Below are 23445 nucleotides of genomic sequence, written 5' to 3' on the forward strand. Positions count from 1 at the left end.
GACGTGTTCGGCACAGCCAAAGAGCCTGTATTGTGCTGTAGGTTCTTTGTGTTTCTATGTATACTGCTTTACAACATTGAATCACAGTGGATTTAATTTGGCTTTTTTTGACACTGATCAACAGAAAAAAAGTCTCTTTCACGTCAAAGTGAAAACAGATCTCTAAAAAGTGATTTAAATTAATTACAAATATAAGACACAAAATAAATGATAACATAGGTATTCACCCCTTTTAATGTGACACACCAAATCATCACTGATACAGCCAATTGGATTTAGATGTCACGTAATTAGTTAAATGGAGATCTGATTTCGGAGACCTATGTGCGGTCAAGGTTTTTCAACTGATCATAGTAAAAATATATTTGTGTCTGGAAGGTCCAACTGTTGGTGAGTCAGTACGCAGGCAAAAACTACACCATGAAGACAAAAGAACACATCAAACAACTCCATGAAAAAGTTATTGAAAAGCACAAGTCAGGAGATGGATACAAGAAAATTTCCAAGTCACTGAATATCCCTTTGAGTACAGTTAAGTCAATCATCAAGAAATGGAAAGAAGATAGCACAGCTGTAAATCTGCCTAGAGCAGGCCGCCCTCAAAAACTGAGTGACTGTGCAAAAAGGGACTAGTGAGGGAGGTCACCAAGAGCCCGGTGACAACTCTGGAGGAGTTTCAAGCTTCAGTAGCCGAGATGGAAAGACTGGGCATGTAACTGTTGCCAGGTTGCTTTATCGGAGAGTGGCAAAGAGAGAGCCACTTTTGAAAAAAATTCACATGAATTCTTGGCTAGAGTTTACCAGAGGGCATGTGGGAGACTCTGAAATCATCAGAAAGAAGATTCTATGGTCTGATGAAAACAAAATTGAGCCATCAGACTAAACACTATGTTTGGCACAAGCCAAACACCACACATCGTCTAAAAAACACTATTCCTACCATGAAGCATGGTGGTGAATGCATCCTGCTGCGGGGATGCTTCACTGCAGCAGGCCCTGGAAGGCGCATGAAGGTAGAGGGTAAAATGAATGCAGAACAATACAGGGAAACCCAGGAAGAAAACCTGATGCAATCTGCAAGAGAACTGTGATTTGGGAGATTTATTTTTCAGCAAGACGATGATCCTAAGCATAAAGCCAAAGCGACACAGAAATGGCTTAAAAACAGTAAAGCTAATGTCCTGGAGTGGCCAAGTCAGAGTCCAGACCTCAATCCAACTGAGAATTTGTGGCAAGAGTTGAAAAGGGCTGTTTACTCATGATCCCCATGCAAGCTGACAGAGCTTGAACAGTTTTGTAAAGAAGAATGGGGAAAAATCAAAGCAGATAGAGACCTATCCACATAGTTGCAAGCTGTAATTGCTGCCAATGGTATCTACTAAATACTGACATGAGTAACTATGCAATTAATTATTTTGTGCTTAATAATTGTAATAAATTTAGACCAATTTGTAGAAATTTGTTTTTGCTTTGACATGAAAGAGTATTTTCTGTTGATCAGTATCATAAAAGCCAATTTAAATCCACTGTGATTCAATGTTGTACAACAATGAAGCAGGAAGACCTCCAAGGGGGTGGTGAATACTTTTTATAGGGACTGTACTCACTGTAATACTGATGTTTTTTCTCTGTTTATTTATCATGTAGTTCACTGTACTGGTGCTGTAAAGTTAATGAATTTCACGACACATGCCAGAACTATTAAGTCTGATTCCGATTCTTTTCTGACACCTTTCTGTACATATCTCCATGATGATGAATAGGCTGATGCCAGTGATGGATTGGGAAATTTTCACTACCTTCCTGTATGCTGCGGTTCAGTTTCCGTACCATGTAGTGATGCAGCTTGTTGGGATTCTCTCCACTGCTCAACTGTAGAATATCTTGAGTATTGATGTGCTCTCTTCAGTCCCATCAGAAAGTAGAGGCATTGGTGAGCTTTCCTGACTATGTCAATTACTTATATGAGAGATTGTGTGAGATGAGCACTCTCAGATGTTTGAAACTGCTAACATTTTCCACTGCTATGCCACTGATGTAAAAAAGGGCATGAGTGACGGGAGTACTCCTGAAGACAATAACCATCTCCTTCATCTTGTTCACGTTGAAGGAGAGACTATTCGCCTGGCACCAGGCCTCGAGTTCCTTGACCTCCTCTCTGAAGGCAGTTGGTGATGAGCCCCACCACTGTCATGTCATTGACAAACCTGACAACATGGTCACTCGGGTGTTTGGCCGTGCAGTCATGTGTGAGTATAGTGTTCAGCAATGGGCTCAGCACACAGCCTGAATCTGGATGCTTCACAGCTTGCTATGGCAGCCATTCTAACAAAGACTGCAAGAATTATAGAAGTTTTGGAATGCAGCACAGACCTGCAAACATACTAGCCTCTCCTCTACTAACTCTGTCTATACTTCCCACAGCCTCAGGAAAGCAGCTAACATAATCAAGGGCCCTCCCACCCTAGTCATTCTTTCTTCTCTCCTTTTCCATCAGGCAGAAAATATAAAAGCTTGAAAGCATGTACAACCGGACATAGGGACAGCTTCTATCACTGGGTTCACAGACTCTTTGTTGGACCTTTCGTACATTAAAGAACTCTTCATGATGAAATGATCCTCTACATGATGAACTCCCGATCTGCCTTCGCGTGGTTTAGCTGCACAGCACTTTCTGTGCAACACCACATTCCGCATTGTTTTCTCTTTACTGCCTTGATGCACTTACACACAGTGTGATCTGACCAGATGTTATACAAGCAAAAGCTTTTCACTGAATCTTGGTACATATGCTCAATAAACCAACACAGAAATTATCAGCATAACACTGCTTTGTCAAATTCTTCCACTCACATCTTGAGTTTCACTCTGCGGGACAGTACTCCATGGAACTGGGCTCTGCATTAACGCCAATTTTTAGCTAAACCCTCCTGTCTTCAGGGAAGCTATGACCCGCACCAGAACCTGCCAATAGTGATAACTGTTTGGTTATTACCAGGGAATGAGTCCTCCAGTGGATATAAATGATCACACTACTTTGAGGAAAAGTAAGAGAACTATTCCTGATGTCCGAGCCAATAGTCAGAAAACATGAGTGGAAAAAAAAAACAAATCTTCTGGCTATTAGTAGCAATCAGATTCTCTTATGGTTTCAAGTGAATGTTTATTTCGATTACACTGATATTTCTTCAGCTGCTGATGCTGTTAGGATAAGGCTAGATGTGAAGTGAAAATCTGGGGAAGCTGGCAATCTGAAATAAAAACGGATAACAGGAAATATTCAGAGTCTTTGGTGAGAGAAACAGTTAACAGTTTGAAGTTGATGATTTGGCTGACCTTTCATCAGAACTAGGAAAAATTAGAAATAAAAATTCTCCATTAATGCCAACCATATCACAGATATTTCCCTGTGTTCTTTTCACTTAGTTCTGATGAAACATGATCAAATTGCAATATTAACTTTATTTCACTCTCCACAGAACCTGCCCGACCTCTTGAATATTTACAACATTTTCTATTATTAAACCAGAAATGAAAATCCAAGCTATTTTATTTCACAGCAAAATGAAGTTCTGAACTATAATAAGCTAATTTAATTGTGACAATTTATCTTCATAGCTTCAAAGCTTCTCGCTTTATTTTTCATTTTAATCCAAAAGAACACCAGTTACAGAGTTGGATCATCTGGCTCAACTCAGACAAGAAGACATTTAAAAGGTAAAGATAACAACTGTGGGGAAACTTGATTTTCAGGTCATTCGAGAGATATCAAGGCCTTGGTTTAGAGAAAAAAAGGAGGTGCATAGCAGGTATAGGCAGTAGGAACCAATGAGGTGCTTATGTAGTATAAGAAATAAGGCCATAACAAAAAAAGCTTTGACTAGTGACCAATCAGGACATTGGGAGGAGAGCATTTCACACAGATCCACTGCCCGAGTAGTGCAGTGGCCTTCGCGGCAACTTATTTCAAGCAGAAGTTGATAGATTCGTGATTGGTCAGGGCTTGAAGGGACACAGGAGGAATGCAGGAAGAGAGGAAAATTGAATCAGCCATGATGAAATGGGGGGAGCAGACCAGAAGTGGCTAATGGACTAAATCTGCTCATACATCTTATGGTCATATGATATAGGAGCAGAATTATGCCATTTGGCCCATCGACTCTGCTTCGCTATTTCATCATGGCTGATCCACCGTTCCTCTCAGCCCCAATGTTCTGCATTCCTCCTGTATCCCTTTAAGCCCTGACCAATCAAGAATCTATCAACCTCTGCCTTAAATATATATTAGGTAAATATACATTGCCTGTGGCAATAAATTCTACATATTTACCACTCTCTGACTAAAGAAATTCCATCTGATCTCTGTTCTGAAAGAATACCCCTCTATTCTGAGGCTATGTCCTCATGTCTTAGACTCTCCCACCATTGGAGACATTCTCCCTATGTTCACCCTATCAAAGCCTTTCACCATTTGATAGGTTTCAATGAGGTCACCCTCATTGTTCTAAATTCCAGTGAATACAGGTTCAGAGCCATCAAACACTCTTCATATGACAAACCATTTAATCCTGGAATAATTTTCATGAAACTCCTTTGAATCCTCTCCAGTTTCAGTAAATCCTTTCTAAGATAAGGAGCCCAAAACTGCTCACAATACTTCAAGTGAGGCCTCACCAGTGAATTCTCAAGATTACCTCTTTGCTTTTATATTTTAATCCACTTGAAATGAATGCTAACATTACGTTTCTCTTCACCACAGACTTACTTGCAGATGAACCTTTAGGGAATCCTGTACATGGACTCCTAAGTCCCTTTGTGCCTCAGATTTTTGTATTTTCTCTCCATTTACAAAATAGTCAACCCTTTTATTTCTTCTACCAAAGTTCATGAACATGCACTTCCCAACACTGCATTCCATCTGCTATTTCTTTGCCTATACTTCTGATCTCTTTAGGTCCTTCTGTAACCTCTCTACTTCCTCAAAACTACCTGCCCTTCCACCTATCTTTCTATCTTCGGCAAAGATTGCAATAAAGCCATCAAGCCCATTGCCAAAATAATTGACATATAATGTAAAGGAGGTGGTCCCAACACAGGCCCCTGTTGAACACCACTAATCACTTGCAGCCAAACAGAAAAGGCTCCCTTTATTCCTACTTTTTGCCTCCAGCTAACCAGCCAGTGTTGGCGCGTGGTCTAGTGGGTAAGGAATCAGACTAGTAACCTGAAGGTCACTGGTTCGAGCCTCAGCTGAGGCAGCATGTTTGTGTCCTTGAGACATAAAACCCATGCACTTAACAACACATTGCTCTGTGACATCTCCTGTGCCCTTCCCTTGGACAAGGAGAGGGGAAGGCCTGCAGAGCTTGGGCAACTGCCGGTCTCCCATACAACCCTGCCCAGGCCTGCGCCCTGGAAACTCCAGGCGCAGATCCCTGGTCTCTGGAGACCGACGGATGCCACCAACCAGCCACTGCTTTATCCATGCTAGAATCTTTCCTGTAATACCGCAGGCTTGTAGCAAGAGAAGACTTAAATAAATCAGGAAGGCTCAGGAAGGCATGAAATTGCTCAAGCAGACAGCGTGAAGTAGAATCCTAAGAGATTCTACAGATATGTTAAGAGCAAGAGGAATCCAAGGGACAAAATTGGTCCTCCGGAAGATCAAAATGGTAATTCATGTGTGGAGCCAAACAGATCAGGAAGAGCATAAATAGTACTTTTGCATCTGTAATTACCCATGAGATGGACACAGAGTCTACAGAAGTGAGGCAAAGCAGTATCAATTTCATGGACCCTATACAGATTACAGAGGAAGAGGTGTTTGCTACCCTGAACAAAATCAGGGTGGATAAATCCCCAGGGCCTGACAAGGTATTCCCTTGGACCCCATGGGAGGCAAGTGCAGAAATTGCTGGGGCCCTAGCAGAGGTAATTAAATCATCCTTAGCAACAGGAGAGGTACCGGATTGGAAGATAGCCAATGTTGTTCTGTATTTAAGAAAGGCTCAAATCATAAAGCAAGAAATTATAAGCCAGTGAGTCTCACATCATTTGTAGGAAAGTTATTGAAAAATATTCTGAGAGTCTGGATATATAAATATTTGGGCAGACATGGACTGATTAAGGATTGTCAGCATGGCTTTGTGTGTGGTAGGTCAAGCCTAACCAATCTTATAGTTTTTCAAGGAAGTTGGATGAAGGCAACACAGTGGATGTTATTTACATGGACTTTAGTAAGGCACTTGACAAGGAACTGCATGGGAGGCTGGTCTAGAAGGTTCAGGTGCCTGGCATTCATGATGAGGTAGGAAATTGGATTAGATATTGGCTTCGTGGGAGAAGCCAGATAGTGATAATAGATTGTTGCCTCTCTGACTGGAGGCCTGTGCCACAGGGATTGGTGCTGAATCCGTTGTTGTTTGTCACCTATATCAATAATCTGGATGATAATGTGTTAACTGGATTAACAAATTTGTGGATGACACGAAGATTGGAGGTGCAGTGGACAGTGAGGAAGACTATCATGGTTTGCAGAGGGATCTTCAACAGCTGGAAAAATAAACTGAAAAATGGCAGATGGACTTTAATGCAGACAAGTGCGAGGTCTTACACTTCGGTATGACCAGCCAGGGTAGGTCTCAAACAGTGAATGGAAGGGCATTAAGGAGTGTGGTGGAAGAAAGGGATCTGGGAATACAGGTCCATAATTCATTGATTGTGGTGTCACAGATAAATAGGGTTATAAAGAAAGCTTTTGGCACATTGATCTTCATAAATCAATGTACTGAGTACAGGAGATGGGATGTTACGTTGAAGTTGTATAAGACATTGGAGCATTTTGTGCAGTTTTGGTCACCTACTTACAGGAAAGTTGTAAACAAGGATGGAACTGCACAGAGAAAATTTACAAGGATGTTGCTGGGTTTGGAGGACCTGAGGTATGAGGAAAGACTGAATAGGTTAGGACTTCCTTCCTTGGAATGTGGAAGATTGAGAGATTTGATAGGGGTATACAAAATTGAGGGGTATGGATAAAGAAAGCACTTTTTCCACTGAAGTCAGGTGGGACTACAACCAGAAGTCATGGGTTATGGGTGAAAGATGAGAAGTTTAAGGGGAACATGAAGGGAAACTTCTTTGCTCAGAGGGTTATGAGCGTGTGGAATGAGCACCAGCAGGATTGGTGCATGCGAGCTCAATCTCAAACTTTAAACGAAGTTTGGAGAGGTACATGGACAGTACGGGTATAGAGGGCTATGATCCTGGTGCAGGTCAATGGGAGTAGGCAGCTTAAGTGGCTTGGCACAGACTAGATGGGCCAAAGGGCCTGTTTCTGTGCTACAATTCTCTATGACTATCCTTCAGCAATTCTATTCTCTTTGGTGAAAGTCCTCATGGCTTTCTTTTTGGAAAACATGACTGCCTTTACATTTCAGGAAGGCTTATTGCCTACCTCTGTCTGTGTATTTTATCCCTTATTTTACTTCAGCTGGAAAAAGAAGGGGTACCATCCGCAAGGTAACCACTCGGCTGTGGGCATACAAGTAGATTCTACCCAGTCGTTTGTTACTTGTACACTGTGTGCAAAGTTACTATAGGCAGCTCATCAGCACCTTAAACATCTACAGTTTCATGTGAAGCTCCCATTTTACAAAATCCAATAATAGGGTGTTCTTTACAGCTACATGGAAAATAAATACTTCGGCTCCAACATAACAAGGAGAACTGCCACAACAAAGTAGCATCCATCGTCATCGCCCTATCACCTGGCCATGCCTTCTTCTCACTACTACCAGCAGGCAGGAGGTCTCACACCACCAGGTTCAGGAACAGTTATTACCCTATATCCATGAGGCTCCTGCACTGGCTAGATTAGCTTCACTCTCTGAATTAACTCTACGACCTACAGACTCAGTCTCCAGGACTGTTTACAACTCATGTTCTTGGTATTATTTTTATTTGCACAGTTGGTCTTCTTTTGCACATTGATATTTGCCAGTCTTTGGTTATGTATCTTATATGTAAAATTCTATTGCATTTCTTTTACTCCTGTAGCTGCCTACAAGAAAATGAATCTCAAAGTGGCATATGATAATATATACAATGGACACTTGGATAATAATTTTACCTTGAGCTTTGAACTATGAACTTTGAAATGTGATGATGTACAAAGGGTCAATATTGTTTTCAGAAGTGTGCTTTCAAGAGAGCAAAGGCCCCTCTCTGTGGCGCGTACATTTCTAGTTCAGTTCCCTGTGGCAGTGCTCTGGCAAGAGGTCAGTAGGAATCTCATTAAGCCGCATAAGCGGCCACTTCAAGTTGCTCTCATCATGTCCCCCCGGGGTCTTGCAGAACTCCCCATGAAGATGTGGCAGGAGATCTGAAGAACCCCCTGGAAATTCACACTTTGCAGAGACAGAATCAACTCCAATAAAAGCTCAGCTTCAGCATGTACTCTTTGATATCAAAGTGGCAGGACTTTCATTTTAATATCACATAAAATATCAGCTTTAATAAATTGAAGGGAGCTATATTCCTTTGATATGAAAATAGAATCTGTAAATATATTTATACCCCTAAGACTTTTAAGCCTGCTGCAAAATCCTGTTGTTCAAATGAGCACTCGCGGTTCCCTGGATCACAAGATTTCCATTCCCCATTCTGGTTCCCCTTTTACACCTTCTCTTCTCACATGCTAACACCTCCCTCTGGTGCTCCTCCTCATTCTCTTTCTTCCATGGTCCACTCTTCTCTCCTATCAAATTCCTTCTTCTTCAGTTCTTCCACCTAACACCTCTCAGTTTCTCACTCCATCCTCCGTCCCTCACCTTCCTACCTTTGCCCTCACCTGACTTCACCTCTGTGCTTGCACTCCTTCCCCTCCACCACCTTCTTTTTCTGGTTTCTTCCCCATTACTTTCCAGTCTGATAAAGTATCCCTGGTCAAGATGTCAACTGCTTATTCCTCTCCATTGGTGCTACCTGACCTGCCGAGTTCATCCAGCCCTCTGTGCGTGTTTCTTTTGATTCCCAGCATCTGCAGGATCCGTTGTGTTTGTCATGGTATCTGTAATTGTTATTTCACAGTAGTGGATTTACTTGGTCTGACATTGACTCCAATGAAAACTGGCACTTGCTGAGCAAAACTCTATTAAGCAGCAAGTAATAGAGTCTGCAAGATTTTATAAACAGTAGCAAAGAAATAAAATGAAATAGTGCAACATTACCAGTTGTGATATTGCATAACCTATGATAACATCTCCTTCAGGAACATCCCAGGATACACTGGCTGAGTTGGCCTTCAGGTGACTGACAGTGACATTCACAGGAGCTGGTGGTCTATCAGCTGAAAGACACAAATTAGTTGTGGACGTAAGACATATTACCTCAGGCAGTTGTCAAAAAATGTGACAAATATTTATCTCTAAGTGCAGTAAGACATTGAAATGGTCATTTGGCATTAGCAACTGATGGAACACTGTTACTTTTATGATTGTAAGGATGAAGTTTAAGGAATATTTCATTTAAATAAAAGCATTCACTTAATTAGCCCTTTGAGCAACATTTATTGCCTCTATAAAATGAGGGTATCATTTCTGAAAATGCCTGCAAAATATTGCTGCCTTCTTTGGTATCATCAGACCCATTCCACCCTCCCTCAGGTGAAAGAAATGAGATGGTTGGGCTTCAGGGATTGCAAGTCCCATAATGGCTGACGGCTTCCATTCCTTCAGGACGAAGTGATTTGCATCTACATATTAGATGTAATGATCTCACAGAGGGGTGGTGAAATACTCTTTGTACAGATTGGGAACCAACTGCAATCAAGAGATATGGTGATAGGAGCCAGTAAGACAAACAAGAGCCAGTCTTCAATTGAATAAATATACAACACTCTCTGTGAAGAGAGCAAGTAACTGGCTCAGAACAGAGACCACTTAAGAGATGTAGTTTAGAAACCAACATATTGTTGTATATATCAACCAAACCTACAAATAAAAGTGCTGAATTAATTGCCCTACATCAAACTGGGCATCAGACAACTTTAGCTGAGATGTTTTGCAGCTGTATAATTGAGATCAAGGAAGATTCCAGGCTAGCTATTTTATTACTTAGCAAAGACACCTTAATAGGCACACTTGCCTGTCAATGAACATGCAGGAAACTTATGTGCTGAGACAGTCAGCCTTCATAACGCTAATGAGGATCAGAATCAGAAATAGGTTTATTATCACAGACATATGTCATGAAATGTGGTGATTTGCAGCATAAATGTAGTGCAAGGCGTAAAAAATTCTATAAGTTCCAAAATAAGTACATAGTGCAAAAGGCAAAAAATGAGGTAGCGTTCATGGGTTCATGGAGCGACCGTTCAGAAATCTGATGGCAAAGGAACATAAGCTCTTCAGGCTCCTGCACGTCCTCCCCAATGGTAACATACCAAATCTCCTCAAATTCCCAATGACAGAGCCACTGACATGCCTTCTTCATGATTTTGCATGTCAGCCATTTTGCACTCAGAAGCTTTTACAATCCTGATTTACTTTATCTCAGATGTGTTTAATGGTCTTGCCAGTTATGTGCTCCCTTGTAACTACGTAATTCTATTGTCTATAATTAAAATGTTGAAGTAAGCCTCAGTGGTAATTGTAGAAATTAGACATAAACATAGACATAGAAAAGCATGGCACATGAACAGGCCATTCGGTCCACAATGTTGTGCTGAACCAGCTGAAAAGTAAATCATAAACACACAAACACTAATTCTTCCTACCTACACCATGTCCTTATCCTTCCATCTTCCTTACGTCCATGTGCCTATCCAAGCATCTTTTAAAAGCCTCTAATATATTCACCTCTACCACCATACCAAGCAATGCATTCCAGGCATCCACAACTCTCTGAGTAAAAAACTTATCTCTCACATCTCCCTTGAACCTACTCACTCTCTCCTTCGAGGTATGCCTCTGGTAATAGATATTTCAAATAATGGGAAACAGATGCTTTCTTTTCACTCTATCATGTCTCTCATAACCTTGTAACCCTCTATCAGATTTCCTCTCAGCCTCTAATGAACCAGAGAAAACAACCCGCATTTATTTAGTCTCTCATGATATCACATGCCCTCTAAACCAGGCAACATCCTGGTGAACCTCTCCTGCACCCTCTCCAAAACCTCAACATTCTTCCTATAGTGGGGCAACCAGAACTCCAGCTGTAGCCTAACCAGAGTTTTATAAAGTTGCAACATAACTGCTTGACTTCTGAACTCAATGTCTCGACTAATAAAAGCAAACATTCCATTAGCCTTCTCAACCACCTTATCGGCCTGTGTAGCCACTTTCAAGGAACTATGAACTTGGATCCCAAGATCTCTCTGCTCAGCAACACTGTTAAGGATCTTGCCCTTAATAGTGCACTGTCTCCTTGCATTTGCCCAACCGAGGTGCAACACCTCACATTTATCTGGATTAAATCCCAACTGCCATTTCTCAGCCCATATCAGAAACTGGTCTATATCACGCTGTATTCTTCGCCAGTCTTCTGCACTATCCTCAACTCCATCAATCTTGGTATCATCTGTAAATTTACATTTACATCCAGCTCATTATTATGCATTACAAATAGAAGAGTCCCAGCACAATTATATTCAGTTATTTGCTGTTACTGTTGTTCTCAAAGAGTATAAAAACTTAATGTGCTTTATGTTCAGGGAAATTCTTCCTGGCGATTCTCTCAAGTGATTCTTCCACCAGGATTACTCTGCATGCCTATCTGTTATGCTGAATAAAGGCCGACAACATCTATAGTTCCGTGTGGCTCATTCAGAGTCCTGGCACATTCTTTACAATGAGCGTATAAATAAAAGCAACCAAATGCTTTTGAGTTGTTCTGAGAGATGCTACTCCATCATACCAGCTGTTGGGTGTAGGCATGGGCTGAATGAAGTGAGCTTGCTATCTTGCTCAGATGGAAGACAAAACCAACAGCTCATTATCAGGCCATTCTCAGTAAGTTTCCAGAAACCAGCAAAATTGTCCGCAAAAGACTGTCAATACCTTGCCCATCTATTTCTTAAAAGAAGAAATCCATGGTTTGTACCACAGGAAGAAAACTCAAAAGCAAAAAGTTTTAGAACTTTTTTTTAAATAAGTATAAATCACAACAGTGGTATATAGACTACTGTGCCCCTGACTTCTCTTTGTGCCTTGCATACTAGTACTTCAGAATCTGTCATGGACCCATTTCTAGCCCTATTCTTTTTCTCATTTGCATATTACTCCATAGCAAGAACTCTGGATATATATATATGCTGGTGACATTTCCTTCTAACGTTCTACAACACACTTCCACTGCCTCTCTTGCTCATCCGAAATGCAGTCATATGAAAACAATGCAAATCCAACAGCGCTTCAGAACTTAAACAGCTAAAAGGTCATAGACACAAGAGACTGTAATCAACATAAAGGAGCTGGAGGTCTGATGAATGCTATCAACCCAAATATTAACTGTTCGCAGCTGCTGTCTGACACATTGAATAGCCCTAGCTCCAAAGCAATTCTCCAATCCACTTATTTATTTGGCTCTTTAAAAAAACCTTTGGGTACAATTTATCTCATAAAATTCATGGCTGATCTCTCTGATACTGAAAAGTTTCAAGCTGTTTTATCACAATAATCTTAACTACAGGCTATAGTAATTTCCTGATTTCAGATGTGATGCTAACTATTCTACAATACCTGGTTTCTCACAGTTGCATTTATAATTCACAAACTTCTACAGATGTACCATGGAGAGCATTCTAACTGGCATCATCACTGTCTGGTATGGGGGAGGGGGCACTGCAAGGGATCAAAATAAGCTGCCCAGAGGTGTGAACTCAGTCAGCTCCATCATGGGCACCAGCCTCCCCAACATCCAGGACAACTTCAAAGAGAGATGCCTCATAAAAGGAGGCTTCCATCATTAAAGACACCCATCACCCAGGGCATTCCTTCTTCTCATTGCTACCATCAGCTAGGGGGTCCAGGAGCCTGAATGCACACACTCAACAATTCAGAAACAGTGTCTTCCCCTCTGCCATCCAATTTCTGAATGGACATTGAACTCATGAACACTACCTCACTACATTTTTTTTCTTTTTGCACTATTTATCTAACATTTTTAAATATATTCTTGCTATAGTTTACAGTTTTTATTATGTATTGTAGTGTACTGCTCTGCATAACAATAAATTTCATGACATACGCCAGTGATATTAAACCTAATTCTGAATCTGATTAACAGACCACTTGCACATTTCCAATACTTAGTGTAATATAATTGTCATGCACTTTGAACAATCTCTTTCAGTAACTATCTACACATGGTCTTAACTATGACAGCAAATACTCAGATGTATCACTTCCATGGAGAAGGTGAAAAAACACTGATGTCAAACAGCAAACATCAGATGGTAACCTGACTAAAAGAATCCTATTATTTATAATTTAAAGTCAATTTGGTTTGCTATTCAAAATATAGTCGCATTCACGAGTATCAAAGATTGGCAAAAGGTTGATCAGCATATTAAACTGATGAGCGTTGTTTGAACAAGGCATAAAATTAATGCACTATTCATAAAACCTTGCATCAATCCAAACTAGCCTAATTAAGACTAATTGCCCAATGATCACATTTCTATTTATCGGCTCAGTGATCTCATTATTCCAATTTCATTTCTCTTCATGACAGAATGTTAACTTATCTACATATGTATTATTCGATGGATGAGCCAAGAGGACACTTTGGATTCCATGTCATTCTTTTGTTCCACAAGACATGCTGACAGAGAGAGCTACTGCACAGAATTAACTGTCAGATCATGAGTCCATCTTATGTGGTTCCAGAAACAGTCATATTTCCTATCCCAGCAGATATATGACATGGATATTGGTTGTCCAAGGTAATAAATACAGTAGTATTGTCCAGAAGTATGGTCAGCCTATTGGAATCCATGAAGTACGACCCACTTTCACCTTCTAACAGAAAGAATTAGCAACTTGAAGATCACTGTAAAATATTCTGCAGAAGGAAAGGATGAGTTCCAGGTGCTGTCCAGAGATCCCATTTGCCAGGATTTCCTTTTCCTTGATGCAAGGGGGTGAATGGGCTGAATTGCCACAACTGAAAGGTGCCTAGCAACCTGAAGCAGGTTCTGAGTGACACAGAGGCCTCACACTTTGTATCCTGATGCGCCACAGTGGAACACTCTGGTGAACTTTGATGGCCTGTTGCTGTCAAGAGCTTTCAAACTGCTTTACCTCTCAGACAGATGAAAAAGTAATTTAAAACACCTTAAAATGCAAACAAATAATCAAAAGGGTAATGTTTTAAATGGGATCCCTGCCTGTAAGCCTTGCAGGTTGAGGGGTCCAGTACAAAGTACATTTCTGAGCAGATCAGTGATGAACCCAGTGGTAGAGATGGAGCGGAGATCCGTGGCAGCTTGATACATGCTCAGGATTGAACGACTGATAGACGGGGGTTCTCTATGGAACCACCATCCATTAATCGGTACAATTTGGTCCAAAGTGTAAATGTACAATGACACCTTATGACACCTGCAGTCATTAAAGTTCTTTTCTTCCAGTTCTGCATAGACACATCAAAATGAGCACAAATAGCATTTAGAGCCTGCTCACTAGTCCATTGAAACTGGAGCATTAATAAAGCTCCAACACTGAGTGGGTTCGAGCAGTTCATTTCATATTAGCATGATGGCATGGAGTACAGACAGCAATGAACCCAGCACTGGATCTCTTTCCAATCCAATACCTTTTAATGCACTCCTGCAATGTCTGCTCTCCAGACAGACTCTGAAAGCGGACTGCGGATTGATGCAGCCTGCATTCAGCCTGTAGTATATCTGTTTTGCTTTGAGAATGCGTTTTTCTCCATTAAAAACTCTACATGTGACTGTGTATCCCCAATATCAACAATGTGATAGTTCATTGGTCTTGCTTCATTTCCTTGTGGCTTGAATGTGAAAACAGAAGTCTGACTGTCCACGACTGAACCGGTTTGCACTCAGTATCATTTATCACTGTTGAATCTTTACACAACATAGAAATGATGAAACACTGCTTTGTAGTAAAAAAGATGCATAATAACCTCAATAAGACTTTTTGCTCAATGATATTGTATCCTTGAGTACTTGCCCAAAGAAGCAGTGGAGGCTACCTCAGTAAATATATCTATGACAAGGTTGGACAGACTTTTGCATAGAACGGGAGTTATGGATTATGGGGAAAAGCCAGGTAGGTAGAGATGAGTCCATGGCCAGATCTGCCATGATCTTACTGAATGGCAGAGCAAGCTCGATGGGCCAGATGGCCGACTCCTGCTCCTATATTTAATGTTCTTCAGTTATATGACATGGTGCATTTGAAAACTTTATTTTAATGTTGTGTGCTCAATATAAATGGCATACAGAGCAAATGATATTTCAAGGCACAGACTGTTATTTACTGTATAGAGACTTACGGTAACACAAAAAGAACGAAAGTTACTTTTGATTTATCAAGTGTGTCTCTGTGTTGCAGATTTCGAACATTCACTAACTCTATGGCTGAGGAACATTATTTTTAGGCAGGGCACAAAGGAATTATTTTTATTTTCTTTATTTAGAAATGCAGCATGGTAACAGGAACTTCCAGCCCAACAAGCCTACACCACATAATTAGTCTAATGCTATGCTAACTGTGATGCTACTGTACAGCCGTGGAGATGAAATATCAGTCCAGTTCTTGAACGCTATGACGTGGCTATGTTTGGAGGATACTGTGTGTATACTGTAGGCTTTGCAATGATCTTGAATGGTGTAGACATCAACAGCAGTTCTAGGGCTGTTTATGTACAAAGGAAACTTGAGGTCATTGCTCAAATGGTGACTGACACATATGGATAGGATAGTGAAAAAATATTTGGCTTCCTTGCCTTGATAGGCAAGAGTATTGAGTATGACATTTGGACAGTGGATGTCAAAGGGCAAAGGACAGGCAGTGCATGCTATTTACTTGGATTTCTCAAAGGCATTTGATAAGGTACCACACACGAAGCTGCTTAACAAGATCCTGTGGTGTTACAGGAAAGATGCTGGTACGGATTGAGGAATGGCTGACAGGCAAGAGGCAGCAAGTGGGAATTAATGGGGCCTTTTCTGGTTGGTTGCCAGTGACTAGTGGTGTTCCTCAGGGTCAGTACTGGAACCGCTACTTTTCACATTGTCAATGATTTGGAGAATGAAATTGATGGCTATGTGGCAAAGTTTGTGCATGATAGGTGCTGAGGTAGGTATTGCTGAGGAAGCAAAGTGATTGTAGCAGGACTTGGACAAATTGGAAGAATGGGCAAAGAAGTGGCAGATGGAATACAGTGTTGGGAAATGTATGAAAATGCACTTTGGCAAAAGGAACAATAGTGCAGACTATTATCTAAATGGATAGAAGGTTCAAACATCAGAGGTGCAGAGGGACTTAGGAGACCTCGTGCAAGACTCCCTGAAGGTTAATTTACAGGTTGAGTCTGTGGTAAAGAAGGCAAATGCAACGTTGGCATTTATTTCAAGGAGAATAGAATATAAAAGCAAAGAGATAATGTTGAGCCTTTATAAGACACTAGTCAGGCTGCACTTGGAACATTGTCAATATTTTTGGGCCTCATCTCTTAGAAAGGGCGTATTGTCGTTGAAGAGAGTCCAGAGCAGGTTCATGAGGATGATTCCAGGAATGAAGGGGTTAACATATGAGAAGCCTTTGTCTGTTTTGGGCATGTACCCACTGGAATTTAGAAGAATGCATGGGGATCTCATGGAAACCTACTGAATGTTGAAAGGACTAGACAGAGTGGATGTGGAGAGGATGTTTCCCAAGTTGGAGGTATCCAGAACTAGAGGACACAGCCTCAAAATTGAGGGTCAACATTTTAGAAAAGATGTAAGGAGAATTATTTTTTAGCCAGAGAGTAGTGAAAGTGTGGAATGCTCTACCATAGAATGAGGTGGAAGCCAAGTCCGTGGGTATATTTAAAATGGAAGGTGATCATTTCCTGATCTGTCAGGGCCATCAAAGGATATGATGAGTGTATGGGGTTGAGCCATGATGATCTGGGATCAGCCATGATGAAATGGCAGAGCAGACTCAATGGGCTGAATGGCCTAGTTCTGCTCCTATGTCCTGTGGCCTTACGAACATCATATTACAGCTGTACAAGATTTTGGTTAGATCACACTTGGAACATTGTGTTGAGTTCTGGTCGATGGAAATGATGTGGTAGCACTAGAAAGAGTCCAGAAGAGATTTATCCAGATGCAGACTGGACAGGAAGATTTTAGTTACAAGGAGAGTTTGGATTGTCTGGGATTGTTCTCACTGGAGCACAGAGGCTGAGCCATGACCTTATAGACATTTATAACATTATAAGAAGCATATTTAGGGTAGGAGCTGCATTCTTTAGTTCAAATGTTGAGGAGCCTGACACGAGTGGATGTAGGTCTAATGTGAGAGGGAAATATTTAAGGAAAATCTGAGGGACAAGTTTTTCAAACAGTGAGTATGTGCTGATGGAAGAGGCAGTAGAGAATGGTACAAGCATAGTACTTCAGATGCATTGGGCTGGGTACTTAATGATAAAGAATAGAGGTTTATAGTCCAAATGCAGAAAAACACAATGTTCGTAGATAGGCATCGTGATCAGCTGATAGGCTCGATTATAGATTCAATGAGTCTACAGCTAGATAGTAAAGATATGAGTACATGTAAATTAACAGGTCCAGCCCTACAGTTAGGAATCCAAGTTACCCGTCTTTCTCCACATGGCTTTATGTGGCTTCTTGTTGCAGGCATATAAGTCATGGTGATACTGCCCTCGGACTATTGGATATAGACAAGAGATTTCCTGGGACAGGAGAGAACTGTTCCGGAGGGACGGGCTTCACCTGAACCGGGCTGGGGTTAGTGTCCTGGCGAATCATATAACTAGGGCTGCAGAGGGGTCTTTAAACTAACTAGTGGGGGGGGTGGATTCTAGAGAGCAAATAATTAAAAAGACAATGGATGTAGGTAAGAGTGGAGGAATAAAAAGACAGAGTGTGTCAGGAGGGGAAAGAATGTATGGAGATAAGTGTAAAGTTGTACAAAAGGAAAAGGTAGGAAATAAGTGTCAAACATATTTGAAAGTCCTTTATTTGAATGCACATAGTATTAGGAATAAGATTGATGAGCTGACAGTACAAATAATTACGTATGGTTATGATATTGTGGCAATTACGGAAACATGGCTGCAGGGTGACCAGGACTGGGAATTAAACATACGAGGATATTCGACAATTAGGAGAGACAGGCAAGAAGGAAAAGGAGGTGGGGTGGCTATGTTAATAAAGCAAGAAATCACTGCAATAAAGCAAAATGATATTGGCTCAAAGGATCAGGATAACGAAACAATTTGGGTAGAAATAAGAAATAGTAAAGGGAAAAAAGCAGTGGTGGGAGTAGTCTATAGGCCTCCAAACAGCTGTAACTCAGGAGCATAAATCAGGAAATTGTTGGGGCTTGTAATAAGGGAACAGCTATAATTATGGGGGATTTTCACTTTCATATTGACTGGACTAATCAAGTCAGACACGGCAGCCTTGAAAAAGATTTACTGAGTGTATTTGGGATGGGTTCCTTGAACAATACGTTACTGAGCCGACAAAGGGGCAAGCAGTCTCAGATCTGGTCCTGTGTAATGAGACAAAACTAATAAAAAATGTCCTAGTAAAGGATCCCCTTGGAATGAGTGACCATAACATGGTCGAATTCCATATTCAATTAGAGGATGAGAGGGTTGGATCTCAAACAAGCGTACTGAGCTTAAATAAAGGAGACTATGATGGTATGAGAGCGGAGTTGCTTAAGGTGGATTGGGAAAATAGATTAAAGGGTAGATCGGTTCTTGATCAGTGGTGTATATTTAAAGAGTTATTTTACAACTATCAAGAAAAAGTATATTCCACTGAAGAAAAAAGGGTGTAAAAGAAAAAATAGTTATCCGTGGCTAAGTAAAGAAATAAAGCAAAGTATACGACTAAAAAGAAAGTTATATAAGGTAGCTAAATCTAGTGGGAAGATTGAAGATCGAGAAGCTTTTAAAGATCAGCAGCAAATAACAAAAAGATTGATTAAGAAGGGGAAGATAGATTATGAAAGTAAACTGGCGAAAAACATAAAAGCAGATAGTAAGAGTTTTTATAGTTACATAAAAAGAAAAAGGGTGGCTAAAGTAAATGTTGGTCCCCTAGAAGATGAGACCGGGAAATTAATTTTAGGGGACATGGAGATGGTGGAAACGCTGAACAAATATTTTGTATCAGTTTTTACCGTGGAGGACACTCAAAATATCCCAATACTGGATAAACAGGGGGCTCTGGGGGGGGGGAGAAGCTAACTACGATTCAAAGCACCAAGAAAATGGTACTTGATAAATTAATGGGACTGAAGGTCGATAAATCCCCTGGACTGGATGGCTTGCATCCTAGGGTCTTAAGGGAAGTGGCGGTCGGGATTGTGGATGCATTAGTGATAATTTTTCAAAACTTGCTGGACTCGGCAATGGATTGGAAAAATGCTAATGTAACTCCTTTATTTAAAAAGGGCAATAGACAGAAGGCTGGGAATTATAGGACAGTTAGCCTAACAACTGTGGTTGGCAAAATGTTGGAATCGATAATTAAGGAAACAGTAACAGGGCATTTGGATAAACATACCTTAATAGGACAAAGTCAGTATGGCTTTACAAAAGGGAAGTCATGTTTGACAAATTTGTTGGAGTTCTTTGAGGACATAACATATAGGGTAGATAAAGGGGAACCAGTGGATGTGGTGTATTTGGACTTCCAAAAGGCATTTGACAAGGTGCCACACCAAAGATTATTGCTTATAGTAAAAAATCATGGGATTGGGGATAATATTCTGGCATGGGTGGAGGACTGGCTTTCTAACAGAAAACAGAGAGTTGGGATAAATGGTTTATTCTCAGACTGGCAGTTGGTGACTAGTGGTGTTCCGCAGGGGTCAGTGTTGGGACCCCAACTCTTTACAATCTATATTAATGATTTGGAGAAAGGGACTAAGTGCAACGTATCGAAGTTTGCTGATGACACAAAGATGGGAGGGGGTGTAATGAGTGTGGAGGACATTGAAACCCTGCAGGGGGACATAGATAGGCTGAGTGATTGGGCAGACATTAGGCAGATGAAATATAATACTGACAAGTGTGAGGTCTTGCACTTTGGCAGGAAAAATAATAGAGCAAGTTATTATTTAAATGGGGAGAAAGTGGAAAGTGCTTCTGTGCAAAGGGATCTGGGGGTCCTGGTGCAGGAAACACAAAAAGTTAGTATGCAAGTGCAGCAGGTGGTCAAGAAGGCCAATGGAATGCTGGCTTTTATTGCTAGGGGGATGGAGTATAAGAACAGGGAGGTCTTACTGCAGTTGTACCGGGTATTGGTGAGACCACACCTGGAGTACTGCGTGCAGTTCTGGTGTCCATATTTAAGAAAGGACATACTGGCTCTCGAGGCAGTGCAGAGAAGGTTCACTAGGTTAATTCCGGGGATGGCTGGGTTGATGTATGATGAGAGGTTGAGTAGATTGGGACTCTACTCATTGGAGTTCAGAAGAATGAGAGGCAATCTTATTGAAACATGTAAGATTGTGAAGGGGCTTGATCAGGTCGATGCAGGGAGAATGTTCCCAATGATGGGTGAAACTAGGACTAGGGGGCATAATCTTAAAATAAGGGGATGCCGTTCCAGGACTGAGATGAGGAGAAATTTCTTCACTCAGAGGGTAGTTGGGCTGTGGAATTTAATGCCCCAGAGAGCTGTGGAAGCTACTACACTCAATAAATTCAAAACGGAGATAGACATTTTCCTGGATAAAAATGACATTAGGGGATACGGTGAGCGAGCAGGTAAGTGGACATGAGGCTAGGTTTAGATCAGCCATGTGATCTCCTGGGCCAGGTTTCGATAGCCTGGATGGGTCGGAGAGGAATTTTCCAGATTTTTTCTCCTCAATTGGCAAATCGTTTTTTTTTCCCCGGGTGATCACATGGGTTTGGGCGGGATGAATAATAAAATAAAATGGGCGGCACGGTGCCCTGTTGGTTGGCACTGTTGCCTTGTGGGACTCGGGGATAACTAGAGTTAAGATTGGATCAGCCATGATCTTGTTGAATGGCGGAGCAGTCTTGAGGGGCCGATTGGCCTACTCCTGCTGCTATCTCTTATGTTCTTATGTTATGTTCCTGAAGACCAGCTGAAGGGTCTCAGCCCGAAACACTGCTTCCTCTAAATCTTCATTTTAATTGTAACATACAAGATGATCATCGATACCTTCAAGTTCTTCATAATTCCTAACTTGTGTAAGTAGTGAGTTCTTACTCCCAGTTGTTTCTGGCAACTCTAAGCCTGAATGCTTGAAATCACAGTTTTGGATTGTCTTACTGCTTATTTTTCAGCAAATATCAGTGACAAAAGTCAAATCTTTTTGAACAGAAACACAAAAAACTGCTGCTATTTAAAGACTGTTTGTTCTAAGCACTGTGTAGCGCAGCCTTTCTCAACCTTTTTGCCCCTGGAGGAACCCTTGAATTAATTTTCAGGTTTCAGGGACTCAGTACATTAGCGCGATCAGTAACTTCTAGATATAATAATCCAAAAGTAATTGTCAATGTTCTTTTGAGTAGAGAACAAATTTGTAGCTAATTTTTCTTGAAATTAATCTCTTTCTTTCCCTTTCATAAATTTTAACAACTCATAAGACAAACATAATAAATTTCTCTATACTGTATCAAACTTGAAATAAGCATACAAGGATTTCATCTTCAATCAAATTGAGCGTCAAGACCATCCTTACTCTTGATGCTTGTTAAACAAGAAAAAGCTTGTACACATATGTAAGAAGTTGAAAACTGCAGCAAAATGTTCATTGTTTTCATATGAATGGCAGGATACTCTTCTTTCACAGAAACCCAGAACTTGTCCAGGGGCAGGTCAGTAAATCTCATCTTGAGTGCTCGATCAGAGTACAGCTCACAAAGTTCTTCCTCTTCTTTCAAAGTCAAATTCTCAGGCTGAGCAGAAGATTCAGAGAAAGGGTCCGTCACCCACTCATGTTGAAAGGGAGGAAAATACTGTTCAATTTTGCTCTTTCAGATGGTTTTTAATAAGACTTGAGATTTTCTGAAATCATTCCTCACTCTCAAGCCCAAGCAGCAATGGAAACATTTCAAGATTTCCTTTTGCAACATGATTTTTGCAAAGATTCACTTTACTTTTAAATCCAAGAATCTTGTCACTTGAAGTCAAAACATTTTCTCTAGGACCTTGCAGAAACATGCTCAGCTGGTTCATATGGTGAAAAATATTTACAAAGTAGGCTGGTTTCAGCAGCTTTCATCTTCACAACACTCATCAAAACCTGGCCTGCTATTTTCTTGAAAGTACTCCTACAATTCACCTTTCAGCTTAAACACTTTGTTGAAAACTCTTCCTCTGTTAAGCCACCAGATTTCTGTACGTAGCAGGAGATTGCTGTGCTCTTTGTCCAGATTTTCACACAGCTTTTAAAACATTTTCTAGTGAACTGGTCTTAAAGCTACTAAATAACTTGCTTCCTGATTCTTTTCACTGACTGTGATTTAATTTTCAAAAGGTTTAATCTTTTTTTTTGAGATTTCAATAGTCATTTAAAATAATCAGCACTTTTACATGACATATGGCTGTGATTTATAGTTGGGTGTCTTTTCAATTTTGCTGGAGCCATTACTACATCAGGAATTTGTTTGCCACAAACTAGGCAAAATGGAATAGGACAGCCTATAGCACCAGTCCATGTAAAACCCATTGGTCAGTAGCTTTCATTGTAAAGATGGACTTTTTTCTGTGTCTGTTATTGCACTAGTGCAGTAAAATGACTCGGAAAATTGTAATTCTTCAGCAGTAACCTTATCAGAATTGTCCGTAGGCCTGGCCCTAGGCCATTAATCCTCCTCTTCCATTTCACACCTTCTCTTCAAAAATTGCAACACTGGACATTTTTAGAATGAAAATTTCCCTCCAGTGTTCGACTACACTGGTAGTTTGTTTGCTCTCAAAAGTCAGTCAGTGGCCCATAAGGGGAAGTATGAGGGAGGGAATATGGGAGGGAAAAGCTGACATCACAGCCCAAGTTGTGCGAGTCCATTGATTGCTTAGAAAATGCACTTCACGTTCATCATCAGCCTACTGTACTACCTTCCGAGCAATACAGCCTTCTGTTCTCCCCTCCATGCAATAGAGGGCTCACCAATTGTCCTCCCCTATCTCGCGCCAAAAACTGAGAATGGATTCAACCAAATAAGCACGGTCCTGTTGTG

At 40.8% G+C, this 23445-nt stretch overlaps 1 protein-coding gene across 1 annotated transcript in view; it reads right to left on the reverse strand.

Moving 5' to 3' along the window:
- fndc4a (fibronectin type III domain containing 4a) overlaps window positions 1-23445 on the reverse strand; it is a 208215-nt gene that overhangs the window by 115501 nt on the left and 69269 nt on the right. Inside the window, exon 2 of the mRNA XM_059981642.1 lies at window positions 9231-9349. Within this exon, the coding sequence (XP_059837625.1) occupies window positions 9231-9349 (119 nt within the window). The remainder of the gene's footprint in view (window positions 1-9230; window positions 9350-23445) is intronic.

Source organism: Hypanus sabinus, chromosome 10 (assembly GCF_030144855.1).
Source record: "Hypanus sabinus isolate sHypSab1 chromosome 10, sHypSab1.hap1, whole genome shotgun sequence".
NCBI lineage: Eukaryota > Metazoa > Chordata > Chondrichthyes > Myliobatiformes > Dasyatidae > Hypanus > Hypanus sabinus.